The 20,520-nt window shown below is 43.6% G+C and overlaps 1 protein-coding gene across 4 annotated transcripts in view; it reads right to left on the reverse strand.

Moving 5' to 3' along the window:
• The window catches only part of MMUT (methylmalonyl-CoA mutase), a 197,334-nt gene that overhangs the window by 27,910 nt on the left and 148,904 nt on the right, over positions 1–20,520 (reverse strand). For all 4 annotated transcript variants that reach the window (XM_069236109.1, XM_069236112.1, XM_069236111.1 and 1 more), the window contains exon 11: positions 10,627–10,774. In XM_069236109.1, the coding sequence (XP_069092210.1) occupies positions 10,627–10,774 (148 nt within the window). The remainder of the gene's footprint in view (positions 1–10,626; positions 10,775–20,520) is intronic.

Consider the following 20,520-nt stretch of genomic DNA (forward strand, 5'->3'; position numbering starts at 1 on the left):
TGGAATTTATGGATTGGTAAGATTCTGAGAGCACTGTGTTGAAACTGGATATAACTCAGTAGTTCATTTGAATAATTTACATGTAGAGTGGGGCGGATTCACATGGGACAGCTAGAACTGTGGGAGTGAAATAATTTTTACATCTAATAGGTGGACCATGGTTCATTAAGAGATGCAGGGTGTCACTGGGAGTGCTGTGCTGCTACGGGATATTATGTCAGAGTCAAACTAGAAAATAGGGTGCTGCAGTTCAAAGTTGTAAAGGATCGTGCTTCTCAAGATACATGGGGTGTCATCCGTGCTACTGTGCTGCTAAGGCTATCTGCTATCTGTAATGAGATGTGATGTTAGAATTTAATTAAAAAAAATGAATGTTGGCATTTATATTGCTACATGCAAAGTGGTACTTTCCCATAGTTTCTATGAACTGTTTGGAAATACTTGTTACGATCCTACAGGGCAATATGGATGAGATTAACATTTAGTACTTCCCCAGCAGGAAAGAAATGGCAGACTATCTGAAGACGTTTTGTAACATGTTTGGATGCAGTCTAGCTATTTTATTTTAATGGTGGTGGGGGAAGAGCAATGTCCCTTCATAACACTGGTTGCAACTTATTGACTCTACGTCCGGTTGAAGGCTCGGGACAAAATACATCGCCATACTCATGTTAGCATTTTTGGCATTTATGAACATGAAATGTAAATAAAGGAGTTGTTGCAGAAACTGACCTTGTTGTGCCCTCTATCTCTTCAGACCCGCCAGTCGATATAACGTAGGTTTGAGTGAAAGCGCACTCACACACTCAGTAATAAGAATCAAGAGAATGCAATTGGGCACAGCTAAGGAAAGTTTGGTCTGGGTTCATCTTTTGGTTTCCTTTATGCAGTCTGTAGATATGATGTATAATTAATTTGTCTGAAATGGGCTAAAACAGCACTGATACTGGGATATATGTGGGAATGAATGAAATCAGATCCTACGCTGTATGATATTTTAGTGACCTGTAGGCGTAAAAGCAATGCCAATAGAGAATGAATTTAAATAATTTAAATTACAGAAAAATATATGTATTATAATATGAAGGTGTATGGCATATCTTGAATTTTATCACATGCAATATCTCTTGTGAACTTAATAATCTAATAATGTTTTCCTAAATGGGTTTTCAGTAAAATAACAATATGTAGTATTTTATGGTATTACTTCAGAACCAGTGTATTTCCAGTACGCTTAGATTGTAAAACTCGAAGTTTCCCTGATATTTCCTTTATGTTTATGGATGGGAGGGACGGTTTCTAAGAAAAGAGCAACCAGGGCACTCCAAACAAAAGAGTCCAAAAGTCGGGTGACTTAGTGTGGAAACGTTTAATCCTCAATGATCGGTCGTTGAATCATAGTTCAAAGATGTTTGTGTCCACATATGAGAAAGTGTATAGCAGGTTACAATAACAAACTGACTCCTCAGAATGAACAGGCATAGATGAGCAACAAAACAGCCAACACGTGTTTCGTCCTCTCTGACTTTTTCAAGGCTGCAGACAGAAACAAATAGGAACTATTTACAATTGTTGGCACTACCCTCTGGTAGCTGAATTTTGAAACGTGCAGATCATGCACGTGTAAAATAACAAAGTGATTATGCCCCAACGTGAAGAAATAATAATAAGTGGAGAAAACCCTGTGGACTGTTCCTTTGCATGCATTTGAGAGAAAAGAAGAGAATGCAAAAAGGGGGATAGATGATCACCCTAAGTGAACCCATTGTTTTGATAACGCTACAGAAATGTCTGGAGAGAAATTTATTTATAATAGGACGAGTGAGAGACATAAAAAACGGCAAGCATAGATGAAAAAAAGAAAGAAAAGAAGAAAGAAGAAGAAAACGAGTTATATAGATAATTTAGGATACTGTCGAACAAAGTCCGTTGTACTCTTAATTTACCTCTAGATACACTTTTTAGAGAAGAGTGGCTGATGGTGTTCAGTTAGACATCCACACGATGAAATAATTCTGACTAGGCAAGGTAAAAATTGGAGAAAACAGTGTTCACTCTAGAGTTGACCTCAATGATACTAGTATGTAATTTTCAAAAAATTAAGATATTTTTAGCAAACATTGAAATATTTAGAGCGGAGAGGCGAAAGAGGTGAAGGTTAGAGGACCTACCAAAAGTAAAAGGATCCAAAGTACTGGAACATGTTCCTTCCAAATCAGTAACGGGTGTTCCTTATGCGTAGTGACTTCAAATTCCAAAATGCATACTCCCCAGTATGGGACATGCAGACAAACGAAAAAGTCTAAATAGACCCTGTCTGTGGAAATAGAGCGGAACGGCAAAGAATAAAAACTATGCTAAATCAAGTGTATATTGATCATACACAACACAAACCCGATGTAGTAGACCAAAAACCACTTCGTAATGGAAAACAAAAGGCACTCCCATTGCGTATTGCACTATCCACCTAAGCATCCACCAAAACATGCAGCGAGGGCAAGTCCCTTCCAACATCCCGGCTGGAGTGTCTATTTGAGGCAAACCAGTTACAAAGAAAACCGCCAAGTTACAAACAACAGGTCTGGGAGTGGCACCCCGTAGGTCTTAATGACTAAGGAATCTCTCGTTAGTGAAAAAACTGCGCTACTATATCTATAAACTACGAGAGAAAAGCCTCACCGTCTTTCTCTTTTGAAATACGCCGTTCCTTACACACCCCAAACAAGTCCATGAAGTAGCAGTCAAACATGCCAAAACAACTTAATAACCGACTCCAAGTGCGAATAACCCGTTATACTGTAGCAAATACAGCGATATTCAACTAAGTTTAGGAGACCGGCACACGAACATAATCCCCTACCTGTTTCTAACCGTAGAGTCCGGGAAGTGAGTGACGACGGCGTATGTACTTGCCACTGCAGCGTCTGATAGCGCTGCCGTTTTACCATATGGCGTGAAGCCGCTAAGCAGTCCTCGTTAATAAGCGTGTATTCTAGAAATGAAAAAAGGACTGCGGGATAACAATGAAAGGGAGTTCCTGTTATCTGTTAAAAATGGGCGCCATGTTGGAGAGTATCCGTGGCAGTCGGAAGTGCAGGGCTGCGTTCAGTCCACACGGAGAGAGAGAAGGTGAACCAGAGTAAAGTGGATCAAAGAGCCCCAGAAGTTGACAGACTTTCGCATTGGCAGCACGAAGTACAGGGGGAAAGTGTTGTTAGGAGACGTAGACATGCTTGGTGGGAGAATAGATAAGAACGCGTTGTGATTATGGGTGGAACAAAAGTTATAAAGGCAAAAAATAGTAAACCGAATTAACAAAGTTCCTCTGGTGTCATGATACAAACAACCATGAATGCAGATCCGCGGGGATGTCCTGGTCCCCCACATGACAGAGTGTATATAAAGTAACGTCAAATATAACGATGATACATATAGTCTATATGCCAATTATAAAATAAAAAGTTACCAACCAAAAACCCACCACAATCAACATCTTAACATGTTATACACAGGCATATACATGCATGGATATGCACTCAAAATCACATGAGAAATATGGAAACCTCTTAAAGGAAAACACCCATATTTGTTTAGGTATATTGCAAAATTACCCTAATTGCACAGTATAGATGCATAATGAAAAAATAGTACGAATTACATACAGATGCGTGCTTAGAGAAATACATGGAGGTCCTTATGAATGTTCAGGCCCTGTTCAACCGCTCGTAGCTTGATTATCCACCTACTCTCTAAGCGTCTTAGGGCCAAAATACGGTTACCTCCTCGAGGCAACTTTCTAAGAGAATCAATCCCATGTATATGAATGTCTAAAATTTCCCTTTGTCCATGTGTCTCATTAAAATGGACCGCAAAAGGATAGTTAACGTTAGAAGAACGTATGGCTCTAAGATGTTCCTGAATTCGTTCTTTCAGTGGTCTGATGGTACTTCCGACATAGATTAGCCCACATGTACACACAATACAATAAACAACATAGCTCGTGTTGCAATTGATGAAATATTTTAGTTCATGTGTGATCAGAGTATTATACTGGAATCTCAGTGTCTTGTCTTTGATGTACTCACAAATATTGCAATGTCCGCACCTGTACGTGCCTGGTGGTGGTTTAGGAAGCCAGGTGTCCGTGTTCTCAGGGGGCAGAAAGCTGTGACACAGTTGGTCACGAAGGCGGGTACCCCTCTTGTATACAATACTAGGTTTGTCAGTCAGGCCATTTTTAAGTATCTCATCTGTCAATAACATGGACCAATGCTTTTGTATAGTTTTGTGAATTTGAGAACTGAATGCACTCTGTTGAAAAACAAAGGGGATATGTTCTCGTGGGTTGTTCTTCTTAGTATTAGTGAGTAAGGTTGGGCGTTTAATTTTCATGATCTTGTTGCAGGCTTTGCTAAGGGCCTGTGGATGGTAACCCCTGTGTCTGAACCTTAGTTCCATGTTATGTAATTCTTCATGGAAAACCCTTTCCTCACTACAGTTACGGCGGATCCTTGTACTTTCCCCGTAGGGGATGGCACTGATTTGGGGCTTTGGATGTGAGCTGGTGGCGTGCAGGATAGAGTTACATGCCGTAGGCTTCCTGAAAAGTTTAGTGCAGATTTTTCCATGTTCAATGTAAATAGTGAGGTCCAGAAAATTGATGGTAGATTGACTGGCCTCATGCGTAAAGCTGATGTTAAAGGTGTTGTTGTTAAGGTGCTCTATGAAAGCTAAAAGAGACGATGCATTTCCTGACCAGAAGACTAAGATGTCATCGATATATCTGCCCCAATACAGGATGTGCTGTGATAGGAGTGGAGGGCATGAACGCCACACATGTGTTTTTTCCATGTACCCCATATATAGATTAGCATATGATGGGGAGAATTTGGCTCCCATAGCCACTCCTCGTATTTGGCGAAACCAGTCTCCATTGTGTAGGAAGATGTTATTATCCAGGACCACACTTATCAAGTCGATAAGCATGTTAGTGTGATCTAGTAGAGAGGCATCCCTAGTATCCAGGTAGTGCTGGATGGCAGTGAGGCCCTCTGCTCTCGGGATGCTCGTGTAAAGTGAGGTCACATCCAAAGTAACTAAATAATGGCCCTCTGTCCATTCATAGTCAGCCATTTTACACAATAAATCCTTAGTGTCCCTGATGTAAGAGGGTAGGTTATGGACAAACGGCTGTAGGAAAATGTCTATGTATTCCGATAGTTTCTCCAAAGGGGAGCCAATGCCAAAGATGATGGGTCGGCCTGGTGGAAAATTGCCACTCGTGTATTTTTGGCAGAATATAGATACAAGGTGAAGTAGGCGTGTTATTATATAGATATTTGAACTCCATATCAGATAATAAGTCAAGGTTAAGATAACCTTGTAGTTTTTGCATAATTACTCTATTAACCCCCAGCATGGGGTTAGATGTGAGTTTGAGATATGCAGTGCAATCAGAAAGTTGGCGATCCAGTTCCGAAACATAATCAGTTCTGTCCATGATCACAATGTTCCCACCCTTGTCCGCCTCTTTGATGACTATGTCCTTGCAAGATCCCAGTGATATTAGCGCTTGCTTTTCGGCTAATGTGATATTATGTGCAGGGATGGACTTGTGTCCCAAAACGTACTGTTCCTTCATGTGATAGAACTCATTGGTAACCCTGTGGCAAAAAGAGTCAATGGCGTAATCCCTAGGTATAGTGGGCGTGAACTTAGAGGTTGTTTTTAGACCACTGGTGGCCCTAGTGCCAGACTCTATATTCAATTCATTGATGATCTCTATAAGTGATGGCGTGGGGCCCTCTTGATGCTCTATTGATAGCAAGGTTTGTATGTCCTTGACATCTTTGATGGTCATGGTGCTAGGAGTATGGACAAGGGCATTGGTGGATCGAGCGGAGGTGTTAACATCATAGAAGTATTTATAGAGTTTACACCTACGAATGAATTTAAACAAACTGACATGTAGTTGTGTAAAATCAGGAAGTGAGGTAGGTACAAATCCCAGACCTTTCTTCAGAATGTTGCTTTGGTCAGGATTCAAAGTTATAGAAGAGAGATTTACAATTGCAATGGTGTCTGGGGTATCTGCCGTAGAGACATGTGTGCCCGTCATTGTTGAAGATTTCGGGTCGAGGGACGGTTTGCCTGTTTTTTTTTTTGCACTTTCTTTGTTTTCATGGCCAGTCGAAGGCTATGGCCAAAACGTGTTGCTATGTTTAGTGAATGGCATCACCCGTGCTCTGTTATGTGAATTTGAAATAAACATATTGAAACTGCACTGGACTGTGCCGCCTCATCTTCACCCGTACTGTGACCCTTGGAGCGGAATTGGGTCTAGCAGGAGTGATCACATCGTCAATAGGTAGTTATAGTTAGGACCATTTTTCCATTGAAAAAGGATTTTTTTGACTTGCCTAGATCTTAGGCGCCATTTGACGAATCTCCACAAAATTTTCCCAAAATAGTGTTCCAGTAAATCTTGTTGTACAACAAAAGCTTTGGGTGATCCATCAAGTGGGGCAGAGAAAAAGGGAGGGGGTCCAAAAATATATTTATTATAATTATAATTCCCATGGGGATTTTAGGCAGGACTACAGCCCAAACCGCTAGACGGAATTACATAAAATCTGGGAGAATGGTAGCTCTTTGTCCAGAAAGAGTGTTTATTTATTATTTAGTGTAAATCCGTTCAGTACTTTTTGAAATATTAAAAGGGAACTAAATATAAATATCTAGAGGGGTGAAGGGTTCGCGAATAATAACAAGTGTGTGCAGGGAAATGCAGAACTCTGACTGGCTGTCAACACTTTAAAAAGGAAGTGTTGGCAGCTATCTTGGGACTCTGCTTCAGCCGATTGCCACAAAAAATGATTAAAAAAAAAAAAAAAGAAAAGGGGCAAGGTAGTATCACCCTGACCCCTTAAGCTCTGGTGCTGGGGTTCCAGAGGGACTCCCCAGGGCAAAAAAGCATTTAAAAAAAACAAAAAAAACTTTTTGCTGCAAATTTGCAGTGGATCTGGGAATTCGCTGCAAAGATTAAAAAACAAAACAAAAGCTCCTGGGTGGGCCAGGTCCCAGGGGGCATTGTGAATTAAAGGGGGGCCGCACTGTGCCACCTTTGCCCCCCAGGGCAGTCTGAAGCCCTGAGGAGCACCTCACCAGGGCCTTATTTATAATGAAAGTGGGGAGGATGCGTGGCCAAACCCCCCCGGAGGCACAAGGGGCCGGCAACTCCCAGGGCTCTAATATTATCTAATGCAGGGGAGTCGGGGTGGGGGTAATGCAGGGGTGGGGGGCACCCGGCACCACCCACCGCTGCTCCAGGGACCGCCACCTCCCTTGCGCTCCAACAAAATGTAATGCAGGGGCTGCCTGGCGCACACGCTGTCCCGGGGACCGCCACCCACTCCCCCAGGGCTCTAATCAAACCTAATGCAGGGTGGGGGGCACTTAGCCACCCCCACGGCCCACCACCTCCCCGGGGCTCTAATCAAATGTAATGCGGGCGGGTGCGTGGCTACCCCAAAGCTATGGGGACCACACCTCTTGGGGGCTGAACTAAAAGAATGAAGGGGGACCACCACCTCCCAGAGGCTATTTTACATTGAAGGGGGCTACATGGCCCCCCTCGAGGAGCCATAGATGGCCCAGGGGATCGCCAACTCCGAGGGCAGGCTACTGCAATGTCCCAGGGTGCCCTACCCCCGGGACATAGCAGTTTGCTCTGACTTGGCAGGAGCTTTGACAGTTCACACCAAGTCAGAGCAAACACTTCACTTTCTGCAAGTGAGAGCTGTCAAACAGTTCTCACTTTCAGAAAGTGAAGTTTTCATCGGTTTCCTTGCAAGGAAACCGATGAAAACATTGCTCCCGAAAGCAGGGAGTTGCTATTCAAAGCAGCTCCCTGCTTGTGGGAGCAATGCTGGCTTAAGCAGGACGTGGGGAACTGGTTAGGACCGAGGGCCTGTCACTCTCTCTCTTCCATCCCACGGTGGGATGGAAGAGAGAGTGAGAGAGAGAGACTGTCATTGCAATGGTCTCGCCATATAATGATGTCACAGAGTCAGACTAGCAGATGTTTGGTACTCATTTTATAGTTACGTTTGGATGCACAGCAGTACAGAGTCACTTCTGGCCTAATTGTGAAGGTCTTGTGCTGTCACTCAGTAGGCTGAAGGTTCACATCCTAGTATCGTTTGGCATTGTTTATTTTATTCACTAGTGTTTTGACTGTTAAACCTTTCTAGTGATGGAACATTCATGTTTCTTTCTTATCACAGGCGTGGACTGAATGTCATAGGTATGTCTAAAAACAAAGCAGGATAAGGAGTCACCTGTGTTGTAATAGTTAGGGTCACGGACCCTAAAACTGAAAGTTGAGGGTTTTACTCCAGGTTTGTCTGTGGTCTTTTCCCTTCTTTAAATTTATTTTAAACTTCAAAAGGTTAAAAGTTAATACTGAAAGGTGATCACATTCATTTTAAATGATAAATACAGTTTTCTTTTTAATTTGTCCTAAAATACCTCATTTTACGTAAATCATTCATCAAAGTCTCTCCCTCCCTCTCTTTCAAGTTCCCTCTGTCCATCTCCGTCTCTTAATATTTCTTCCTCTCGCTCTCTCTCAATCTCTCATTTTCTGCCTCTCTCTCTCTCACACACTCTTCCATCCCATTGTGGGATGGAAGAGTGAGAGACAGAGAGAGAGATTGCTATTGCAATGGTCTCTCCATACAATAACTTTAAAGAGTCAGACTAGCAAGATGTTTGGTATGAATGTTGTAGTTATTTTTTTTAACAGCAAATACGCAGAGGATCAGCAGGAACATGTCTTTTCAAAAACAAGCAAAGTTATCCACACTTACTTTTTTTGGCCCACCCAGGTGGGCCAGGTCTGTGGGGAATTTAATGTATATATTATAGCGAGGGACGCATGCCAGTTACTACTCTGGGGACCCCACCCCCTGAGCCCCAGGGGTACATGAAACTGGGTGGCGTCTCGCCTAGCTACCCCATAGCCAATTTTGGCTCCGGCGTCCCCAATCACTAGGGCCTGACTGTGTACACAAAAAAAGAGAGGGGGGCCATGCAGCCCCTCTCCCAGAGCCATTAATGGACCTGGGGACCCCATCCCCCCCGGGCCGGCTCCAGCTATATCCCGGGGTGCCAATCCACATAGCGGTTTTCATGCCCACATTGTTGCGAGCAGGGAAACCTGTGCTTGCTTTCGCTTGGTGGGAGCAATTTCAAAGCTCCTGCCAAGCGATAGCAAACACTAAGTCAGCTCATACCGGGCAGGAGCATGAAAGATGCTGGCCATTGGAGGGGGGGGGGGGGGAGCTGTGTGCCCACCCCCCTTCATAATATGGACGAGCCCCAGAAGATGGGGGTCTCCAGGGCTGCAGTCAGCCCAGGGGGGAGGGGGGAGCACATGGCCTCCTCCCCAATTATTTATAGAATAGGCCTCGGGTATGGTGCCCCGGGGCCAATATTGGCCCGGAGAGGGGTACAGTGTGTCCCCCTCCCTCTTATGAATATGGTTGGGACTTGGGAGATGGGGGTCACAGGGACAGAAATCAGCCAGGGGAGGGGGCTATGTGCCACCCTCCTCATTTATAATAAGACTTGGCCCTGGGAGATGGGATCCCCGGGGCTTAATTAAGGCCGGGAGGAAAGGGTGAGGTCAGGTCACATACCCCCACCCCTAGAAAATGTGGTGGGCCTGTGCGCATCTCTCCTGGATTGGCTTCTTTTTGGTGAGGTTGGGCACATAGCCATGTGCAGCAGGGGTTGGTTGCAGGCCCTGTGGCAACTCCCCTACTGTGCACTGCCTTTGCCATGGGGTTGGCAGTGTGCGGGGAGGTCTGGCCGCGTTAAAATACAGTTTAGAAATTCACTGAAAAAAACAAAAGGTTACAGGAACATTATAGTTAGGAAATGGAATTTAAAAAAAATACCTTAGAAATTAACTACAAAAAAAAAAACAATAAAAATAATCAAAGATTACAGGGACATTACAGTTGGGTTCAGAATTTACACAAAACAAACTGTAGAAAATTAGCAGTTGCTGTTAGAGTTATCGCAAGGAACTTTAACTCACGTCCTCGATATACACTGCTAATTTGCCCAAATATTACATCAGTCATGACACCTTCTATGACATCACTGATAATAAAACTGTGACATTTGCAGTAGAATTATTGATGAGAAAACTGTGCACGGCGGGGGCCCGAGTATTAGTTACCTCTGGGCACCAAAAATCTCAAATGTGAATATTCTGGAAATACTAATACACAGTACAAACAGAAAGGACTGTTTCCTTTTCCCACTTTTATGAACGGGAAGTTTGTTAAAGAGTACTCCTGCAGGCTAATTTTTGTACTCAAATACTTTTGTGAATCAGTCCTTCATATTATACCTTACATTGGTTGTAAATGCAAGCAGAAAAAAGTATGGGGTTCAAGGTGACACAACAAATACCTTGCAGAGTTTGTCGACTTGGGAAAAAAATGGTGAGATGGCAAGGGATCTTTGTCTACCAATAACTTGTATCCTCATTGCAGTACAGCAGAATTAGTTATTGACACGGATTAACTGTCCAAAGGAACATGAATAATATACCTGGAAAAGAGGGCCAATATCCACATCAAAGCCAAGATCTGCAAATCCTGTTGCTATAACTTTAGCCCCTCGATCATGGCCATCTTGGCCCATTTTAGCGACAAGAAGGCGAGGTCTGCGTCCTTCACGCTCCATGAATTTCTGTACCCTAAAAATGATAACATAAATGTATTAACATTATTTAGCATTCTGCGTGATTGTGATGAGTATTCCTCAACTATATCAACCATAGTGCAAAGAAACAGCATCCAAATAATGAAATGTGAAACAAATGTTTGACCCTGTTTTCCATAACTGCTCATAACTTGGCCAGGGCACTGGCTTATATCCGGTCATAGATTGGAGCAATAAAATATCACCATTATCTTGAAGTTTTATGATTGCCATTGGAAAATTAGCGACGGCCATCCAATTTTCAAGGGGCATGCTCTACAACATTGTTAAAAAATGTAATATCTCCAAATTGCTCAATATCTTCACGGTGCCTTGAATAAAGCTACTGCTATTGGCTTCTGTTTGTAGGAAGCAAACAGTCTACATCGGTCGAATACCCTGAATTTGAGAAACTCTCTGGCTACCTGTGGGCATAAAAGTCTAAGCAAGAGAGATAGCTGGGCAGCATTGGTTATCAGTCAGCAGAGCCTAGATTGACGTTGAGCAGGAAACAATAGTCTAAATCTGGATAGCACCCTTAGAGGATCTTTCTTGGGATTAAAGGGTGGGTTATAAGTGTCTAACCCAAATGGCGATTTAGACAGACTGCTTTACGTTTTAGAAGTAGGCATACTTTTACGAAATGACTGAAGCATTTTCGAAATTGCCTATCAATAAGATGATTTTGAAGCCTTATGTAAAAAGCCCTTTTGAGGCTGGAAACCATGTTATTTGCAAAATCACAGTGTTGAAAATGCAAAAGAGCTTTCTAGTAGCTACTAAACCTCTCCTCTTCCTTTCTGACTTGTAAAAATTGTTTTGAAAACCATTATGAACCACAAATAGGAGGGATGTGAAAGGAGGGGTTCACTCTCTATTTGGAAGATGTAATTTAGGCTACATTTAGGGTTGCGAACAATTGATCAGATACCAACATCTCAAATGAGGTGGTATGTAATTTGCAAAGGGAAAGATGTGCCTAGGGGCAGCTTTGACTTTGGGAATTGTGTGGGGCGAACTAGGGCTGGTGTATGACAGTGGTTTAGGTTACCACTCCATACTCCCACTGAAGTGTTCCCAAACTGGAAATATATATTTTTTGAAGCAGCTCTTGTCTGTTAATGAACATGGCCTGCTTCTAAAAACAATTTCGTATTTGAGAAAACAAACACAAACATGGCAGTCTACTGTTGCTTGCAGGCCACCACCCTGCATTCTCAGCTATTCACGGAGGGCTGCAAATGGTGACCAACCTAATTAATATTAATTACACAGACCGTTTTGTGACCCTCTACAAATGGACATTTTGTGAACTGACCTATTAGTACATGGGACACACTATAAAACAATCAAGTCGCAAAATGTTGCTGCACTATTTACACCCACTATCTGCCACCCGCCTGTACGTACTTCAGGCCTATGTACATCAAGATGTGTAAAAGTTGTGGCATGGGATTGTCATGGGAAAGTATTACTATGTTATTTCCTGTCTACTAGGTTTACCAGTACTTCTAAATCACACATGGCCATAAGGTCTGTAGCTGCTATATAATACAGCTAAACATACTTCACTGTCTGATAATCACTTAGCAATCATATCTGCTTTTAGACATAAAGGATCCCATACTGCTAGGAAGGACAATTCCACAGCTCAGGGGGAAAGGATGCAGAAAAAGGTACTTACCTTTGGTAACGCTCTTTCTGGTAGACCTTCTATCTAACTGCAAATTTCACACCTTTAGAAAATCCCCAGGTGCGAGACTAGATCCAGAATATTTAAAACAGCATTGCACCAGCAAGACATCTTTGGGGCCCCGAAAAGCTCTTGGGGGAACGGATTTGAACCAACTAGATTTCCAAAAGACGTGGATGCTGAAAGCGCAAACGAGAAACAATATCATCCAGGACAGTAAAGAACCAAAGAATCAAACCAGAGTCGAAGCACGGAGCAAAGGCATACACGTCCGAACCCGACGTTGGAGAGAAAACAATCTAACAATGGAGTTGATGCCCATGCGCAATATCACACAGGAAGAATCACTCAACCTTGTGACTCAAAATACTTTTTAGAAGAAAAACAACTTGCACAACTCCGGACCCAACACTAGATAGCAGGAGTATGCAGAGCATGTGTATCTACAACCATACATGCCATCAAATATGTTCTCCCTGTAGCACCTGGCTGTCAAGGCAGAAATACTTGGTACACTGATGCCTACATTGTGGCCTCAGAGACATTCAGAATAGGCACTCTAATGCGCCAATGCACTAGTAGCAGCCTAGGGCATGGAAGAACAGGCCCTTAGCCCTTCTGGAGGTTGCTTCTTAGAGAACGCATAACAGATCTTAACGCAGAGAGGCAAGGCACAGCAAAGAATGTTAGAAGAGTGATCGACTGCAGAGCATGAAAAGTAGTCACACCAGTGGTAAAAAAGCCCACTCTGGTGCTCAGCACTAATTTATATGAGAGAAAGGTGGTGTAAGGTAGCTGCACAAGAGAGTGTAACATTCACTGACTTGTCGCACAGAAGTTACTAGGACCAGTAGAACAGTTAGGAGACGCAGAGAACAGCTGTGCATAGGTTCAAAAGGGGTGAACATGAGGAAAGTGAGGGCGACGAGATCCCACTGTAGCATCACATAGGGTGTGGGGGAAAACATATGTGTAACAGCTTTTAAAAACATCAGGTAATTGTGAACAAGGCCAGTTGGTCTGGCATACGCAAAAAGGAAGAAAGGGACACAAAATAATTCTTAATGGCACCCACAAGCCAGGGATAAAAACAAACGATGCATTGAACAGTTTGTTCTGTAATAAGTCCGTACTGTGGGTGCTACGCAAGGCCACAAACTTGTACCAGCATCCAATGCAGACAGACTATGTAGAGGGATGCCTGGCAGCAACAAAGACATCCACAAGTTTGGGAGTAAGATGGAACGCAGTCAACACTGCCACTCAATCTCCATGCATGGAGGTGCAGGTTGCCCAGGTCCGGGTGCAGGCACCTGCTTTGATGTGACCGGTGATCCTCTAGATGTTGTAGCCTGATCGGAGGACCGATGCTCATGGCCAGAAGTTCTGGATAACATACTTTCCTTGATCGATATGGAGCCACTAGGATGACTTGGGCCCAGTTGTTTCTGATATTCTTCAGAACTTGGGACAGGAGAACATCCGGCATCCATGCTCCACTCTTATCACAAAGTTGTTGGAGCATTAGGATGGTTTTGTCTGAGTCTGAATGAACTGGTGCCAGGTGTGTCAATGTGACCTGATTCAGGACCGACACTAAGTCTGCTTGGAGTTTGGACAGTCTGCAAAAGGTCTTCCTCCAGCAGGGCTGGGCCAGCGGCAAAACCAAAAGAACTGGATTGCCTTTTGGAGCCAGACAGGAAGCTGGCTCCGACGTGGGAGTTTAACCCAAGATGGGGTCAGGAGGCACAGACAGCGCTGAGGGTGGATCTGCCAGAAGTAATCTGATTGGAGGTCTCTGTGGTTCTTTGGGTTCGAAGGCATGCAAGAGGAGCCAGAAGAGTGCCAATGATTCGCAACATGGCCCCTCTAAAGGCCTCAATCTGTTGCAACATCACCAATGGCCCCAGAAACTGGGGGTTCATCATCATCAGTTGCAGAATTCCCTCCTTGGCAGGGGAGTCGTAATGAGACTGAGAGGCACCCCGACGTCATCATGCCTTCTCATGCGGAGAGTGGTGGATTGGGATGAATACTGCTTGGCTTTCTTGTTCTTCTGCTTTAATTTACTGGAAAAGGTAGACCACAATTTGGACCTGTCATGGAAACAGCCCAGAGCGAGAACAAGTCTTCTCCTTCGACACTGAGCAGAAGCAAGTCTTCCATTACTTACTGTAGTGTTCGGCGACGTACAGCTTCTCTTTGCACTCGAGGAATCACCTTGGTATTCCACATGGGGCTCTGTCAAATACATCTGTTAGCAATAGTTCCTACAGGGTTTAAACCCAGTTGTTTTACAATGGGACATAGTTTTCTTGCACACTGGAAAAAAAGCAGAATTAGGAAAAAAGTGTTAACTGAAAAGGAAACATTTTGGCAGTGAGCTTTGGAACCACATACAAAGGCATGGAAAGATGGGAACTGATGTCAACATATAGGGGTGGTACTTGTATGAGGCTTTATTTGTAAATTCCGGGGCGGAATGAAGTCGTGCTAAAACGCATAACACCACCTACGATGGCGTGGGAGCAATAATTGTTTACATTTTCTGGATTCGTTCTGGTGCTTGGCAATATTCTTGCCTGCTCTCTATTCTCAGGTCAGTCGGAGACAACTTAACCAGTCTTAGGTTGTGCTCATCAGACCACTGAGCTACGGGTGCCCCATGTGCACCTCACATTGCTGGGTGTCTCTTCCTAATGGGGCTGTAGCCATCATCTCTTTCACAACGTCACGGTCCCAGTGCTTGCACAGATTTAAGGGCTAACCTCTCCAATTATGTCTGCATGACCTTCTAGACTCAGCTTTTCTTTAGTTTCAGCCAGCAAGCGCACCTTCAACTTGTCAGATCAGATAACGTTGGCACCTCCAGTTGTCAGGGCCGCCCGCATCTTGCTGTCCCTAGGATGACAGCCCATTCTAGTTGCTTCTATGGTCCTAAGTTTCATTTTAACGTTTTTATTTTAACGTTCTGGAGGGTCACACTGTTATTTCACAGAGGCCACCTTCATGACAAGCTTGGTGTAGGAGGTGGTAGCTGCTGGAGGTGTTGGAGGTGCAGGTAACAGAAGTGGTTTTTGTGTAACTTGAATTTCACTGTTAACATTTAGAAAGATTTATTACAATTACCAAACCATACATCTCCTATTTTTGATATACTGACCAGATCCCAGTTGTGGAAACCCTTTTAGCTTCAGCACCTAGGGGAGCCCAGCACCCTTCAATACGGGTGTTTCTTTAGTAAAGGATTTATGCCATCTGATGTATTTGAGAGCATCTGCCAGCAAGTCAAAGGAGCCTGGGTTGGTTTTTGGCATTGCCCTGGGAACCGATAAACCATAGAGTATCCTTTCCAAATCCCATGTTTGTGGAGAGTCCGTTTTAAGAACAGTGAGTTGGAGGACATACAGAAATTGTGGAGGCACCACCATTTTAACCCTTTCAGTGCTAGGGCTCTACCCTCCTCTTCAATTGCTAAGCCTTTTTTGGCTATTTGGGATAGTTTATGCTTAGGCCTCCTTAACTTCTTGTCTACATAAGCTATCCACGCCAAATTTGCAGCCTTTTTTTTAACCCCCAACATCACAGGGATACTAAAAGAACCAGGGTTTGTGGACCCCCGGAAAAAAGTGCTCTGGATAAAAGGGTCTGTTTTTTCCCATGAAAATGGCATCAATGAACGCTTTGATGTGTTATAGTCATCATTTTCAGGAACACGAAGAGCTGAATCGAAAAATGAACTTTTTAGCCTCAGTTTTGGCAATGAGGTAGCCCATTTTTCCTACTTCTTGTGCTTTAAACCTACTTACAGTTTGTGGTGCAAACCAGTCTGAAACCCATGGTTGATCCAGGAAAGCTATATATTTATAAAAAGTAGACAAAATTCTGAATCAGCAAGGGGCCATATGTGTAGATCCCTCAAAGTTTTCCCCAAAAAACTAAACAGAAATAAATAAATATTGACAACAAGTAGGAATGTTTTCATCTGTAACTTTTTGTCGTGATGGACAATTTACAAAAGCAGTGTATCATTACGTTCCCTAGACCCTTATGGTTGTGGGGATACATAGGGTTTGAAGGTGCTCCAAGAACGCAAGGTACCCAGACCCAACAAAGGAGCTGAAGCGTACAATGGTTTTTCATTGTGTACTGAGTATAGACCAACTCATATTTTTGGGGAAATATGTAGAGGGAAAAACAGGTACCAAGGTAATCTATACATTACTGAAATGGGCACAAGATATGGAGATTAGTAGCAGGGGTTGTTTGTACATCTATGAATTTGCGTGTGTCCGTATGAACATACGATTTACAGTGTATTTTTCTAAATGTATTTTTTTTCTTGAACACTGGCTTACATTTGGAAGGTACCAATGCTGCAACATACAACTTGTAATAATAAATATCCTACTATTCTATGCTCCCCCACTTGTGTGGGTAGACCTAGTGCCCAGGAAGGAAATAGCCTAAAATGCAACAAGCATATATCACACTTTTCCACTCATTTTTTTTTACAATATGGTCCATTATTTAGCAAGCCCCAAAAATTGGAGATGCACGATATAACGCTTGTGGGAAAGAAATACACAACACAGTGATAGTTGAGTGCATGAAAAGCCCAGTGCCTTAGCAAATAGCAGTGGATCACATGCGGAGTGACATAATAGTGACCACTTTTCAAATACGTAGGGCACCACCTCAAGATGGTTTCTTTTTTCTATATTGTTAAAAATTGTATATGTAATTTATTGTCTGTGTATTGTGAGTAATACTTTGTTTATATTTATTTATGTGATGTGTATTAAGTCTTATATTAGATCACCATAGATCCTTTTTGCTATATTAAATTCTTTTTGAAAAAAATATGAAAAAGAAATAAACTCAGAAGTAACAGAATTAAGGACTGTTCTTACAACTTAGTACTAAATTCGTCCCTACCTGTCATTTTTTGCCTTTTTGTTATAAACTTCCGGAATCAGCAGGAATCCACAAAACTGCTACCACGCAGCATTCACCCACTTGACCCGATAAAAATGCTACCTCACTTGTGTGTCTGGGCCTAGTGTATGCGAAACGCAAGCTTTAAACCAAGGTCAATGGGAGTCTTGCGGAGTGACTCATTTCCCCTGGTCTGATTTGCGCCTGAAATCAGCACGCCATGCACACCATTTGTCATTACACTGTTAAAAAAAAAAAAAAAATGCCTTGGGCTGCTGAGGAATCTCTTCCCCAGCTCCCAAGAGTAAAATGAACAAAAGGAATTCCCCCTGGTGTTTAAACGAGAGGGATTTCCTGCCTCAGGTGTGAGGATGGCCTGGAGCTGTCCTCAGCACATGCCCACCATGGCTGACGACGGCTCCAGGCCGTCCTCAGAACAGATGGTGTTAAATAGGACTCCGTGTTTCATGACCACTAAGGGAAGTTTGTCCCTGACCATCAGCTCTTGAGTGTGGTTTGCAGTAAAGGGGTAATATTGAGATCAAAAGATTGATGTCGATCTGCGAAAAAAATATTTAAAGGGTCCAGCTGAATGTGTAAGGGACAAGACTTTGACATCAGTGTGATGGGGGTTTGCCACAGAAAGGATTTAGTATGATTCACTTGTAGGCCAGAGGCTTCACCATCGATGGGCAGCATATCTATCAATTTAGGGATTTATTGTTCCGTTCTCTACACATAAACTAGGAGGTCAAAAGCATAAAGGGCTACTCAGTCCTCCTGACCGGAGCACTGACAGATACCCTCTTAGTTTGGCATCTTGGTGGATCCTTCCGCGAGTGCCTCAACTACAAACACAAAGAGGAGTGGGAGAGAGGGCAGTCCTGCTGGTGCCTCTCTTTACTGGAAATGAGAGGGACAGAGCACTTTTGATTCTGTCCTATGACCAGAATATGAAAGACAGATGGACGTGTTCAAGGCATTTTCAAAGTCGATTAAAGCTAAGGCCTCAGTTTGACGCATCTCAATATCTCCGGCCAAGATAAGTCGTGTGGCATGGAACTGTGCTGGTCAAGCTTGGCAAGGCAGTGGACAGCTTGCAGCAATCTTCTTGTTGCTATGATTTTGCTAGGAGATCAGCCAGGATGAGGCACTGTCAAGTAGGGTATTTTTCTGATGTATAAATTATCACAATGGTGGCATATCTCATGGCAGGTACCGTTTTCCAATGCTCTCCTTGAAGACGAGTATAGAGGAGTATTGTTTGAAGAATTCTGCTGGGAACCCATTTGGGCCTGCAGTACTGCCAGAGTTTAGAGAGGCAATAGCACTTTGTAACTCTTCTAGCATGACAGGAGTCTCTAGATCTTCTTTCACTGCCTTGCTGAGCGAGCTTATCAGCAGATCATTAGTTATAGGAGCAGTGTTCTCCAAAGAGGGCACATTGCATGTGGTGTAAAGCAAAGAGTAATAGTCTGAAAAGACTGTAGCAACGAGCTTGGCCCGAACACTAGTTTGCCATCGCTACAGCACACACAGGGTAGCTCCCTGTATTTCAGTTCTTGGGTCTCCTGCCAGTATAGGAGGCAGCCTGCTTTATCGCCCCATTCATAAATGCAGAGTTGCAACATCAGCCAGTTACGCCTGGCTGAGTGTAGTCTAAGTTGTCATAGTTCTTCGACTGCAGCTGCTAGTTGCCACAGCCTGCCCTCTGTTGCACAGTGGAGAGAGATGGTGTGTTATAGGTTAGCAGTATCTTTTTCAAGCGTCACTGTGTTCCGCTCCCGGTCCTTTCTTGAGCCAGTGATATAAGATTAAATGTGGCTGCAAGCCACCACCTTAAATCCCTCCCATATACTAGCAGCTGAATCTACGGAATCAACGTTGGTTTCGAAGTACAGACTATCTTTCAAAAGGCAGTCAACAAAGCATTTGTCTTTGAGCCACCAAGTGCTAAATCACCAGTCGCCTGGGGCAGCTGTCCTATCCACCCCTTGGCTCAACTCTACAGAAGAGTGGTCAGATAGACTGCGTGGAAGGACATTTAGTCCCCTCACTCTGGGTAAGCTGAAAGGCAGCATAAAGAAGTGGTCTATGCGGAAGAAGGAGGAGTGAGAGCGAGAAGAAAGTGAACTGTCTCATGTTTGGGTGCCATTTCCTTCAGACATCATGAAGTCTAAGAGAGGTGGCCCATGTCGTGAGTGGAGTTCCTTGAGTGGTCAATCTTCCGCTGGGTGTGCCTAAGGTCGGGTTTATTACAGCACTGGGATCTCCTCTAAGTATAAAGGTTCCAGGGGGTAGTGATGCAATGTGGGACGGTGGAATCAATTGCTAATGGGGAGATATACCAACTAATGATAGACCATAGTTGCCCATCAATGGTGCCCGTGAGAATAAGGAAACACCCTAGCGAGTCGGGAGTAACCGCTGATGTGACCGGGGGAAAGGGTTACATATCAGTATAGAGACACCTTGTGTGCCCCTGGTATAGCTTGCATGATACACCTGGTTAATTCAGTGTCAGCCCAGTTATTTTACACAGGCCACCCAATAGGTCCGTTTCCTGGTGGAGCAGAACAACCGGGCCCAGTGTTTTTTCCCCCATCAGATGACCCCTACTCATCTGACCTCATTTGAACTTATCATTGTGCTCTCTGTAGGGGTATATGAAGGGTGAGTGACAGTCAATCTAGATGGGCCCAGCGAGGTCACTTTGGAACGGGTGAGGTTTGGCCGCTTCTACAACCAATTCCAGGCATCCTCAGGTGTGTGAAATAATAATAATGTTTTCTCCTTATATTTGACCATGAGGCATGCTGGGAAAAGCAATATGTAATGTAACCCCATTGCCCAAAGTTCATTTTTTACTTCCAGGAAGGAGCGACGCAGTTGTTGCTCCTTGAGAGTATAGTCCGGGAAGACCATGACATGGAGCCACAATGCAAAGGACCATGCCAATAGGTCACAGTTGGCATAAAAGAGAATACGTACAATAAACAGCCAAGGTAGAGCCATGTTGGCAGCTGCCCTCCTAATGAGTTGTGGGCGCATTCAATTAGGAAACAGGACAATAGCTCAACTGCTGGGATCCATGTTTTCAACCACTCAGC

Source organism: Pleurodeles waltl, chromosome 5 (assembly GCF_031143425.1).
Source record: "Pleurodeles waltl isolate 20211129_DDA chromosome 5, aPleWal1.hap1.20221129, whole genome shotgun sequence".
Lineage (NCBI taxonomy): Eukaryota > Metazoa > Chordata > Amphibia > Caudata > Salamandridae > Pleurodeles > Pleurodeles waltl.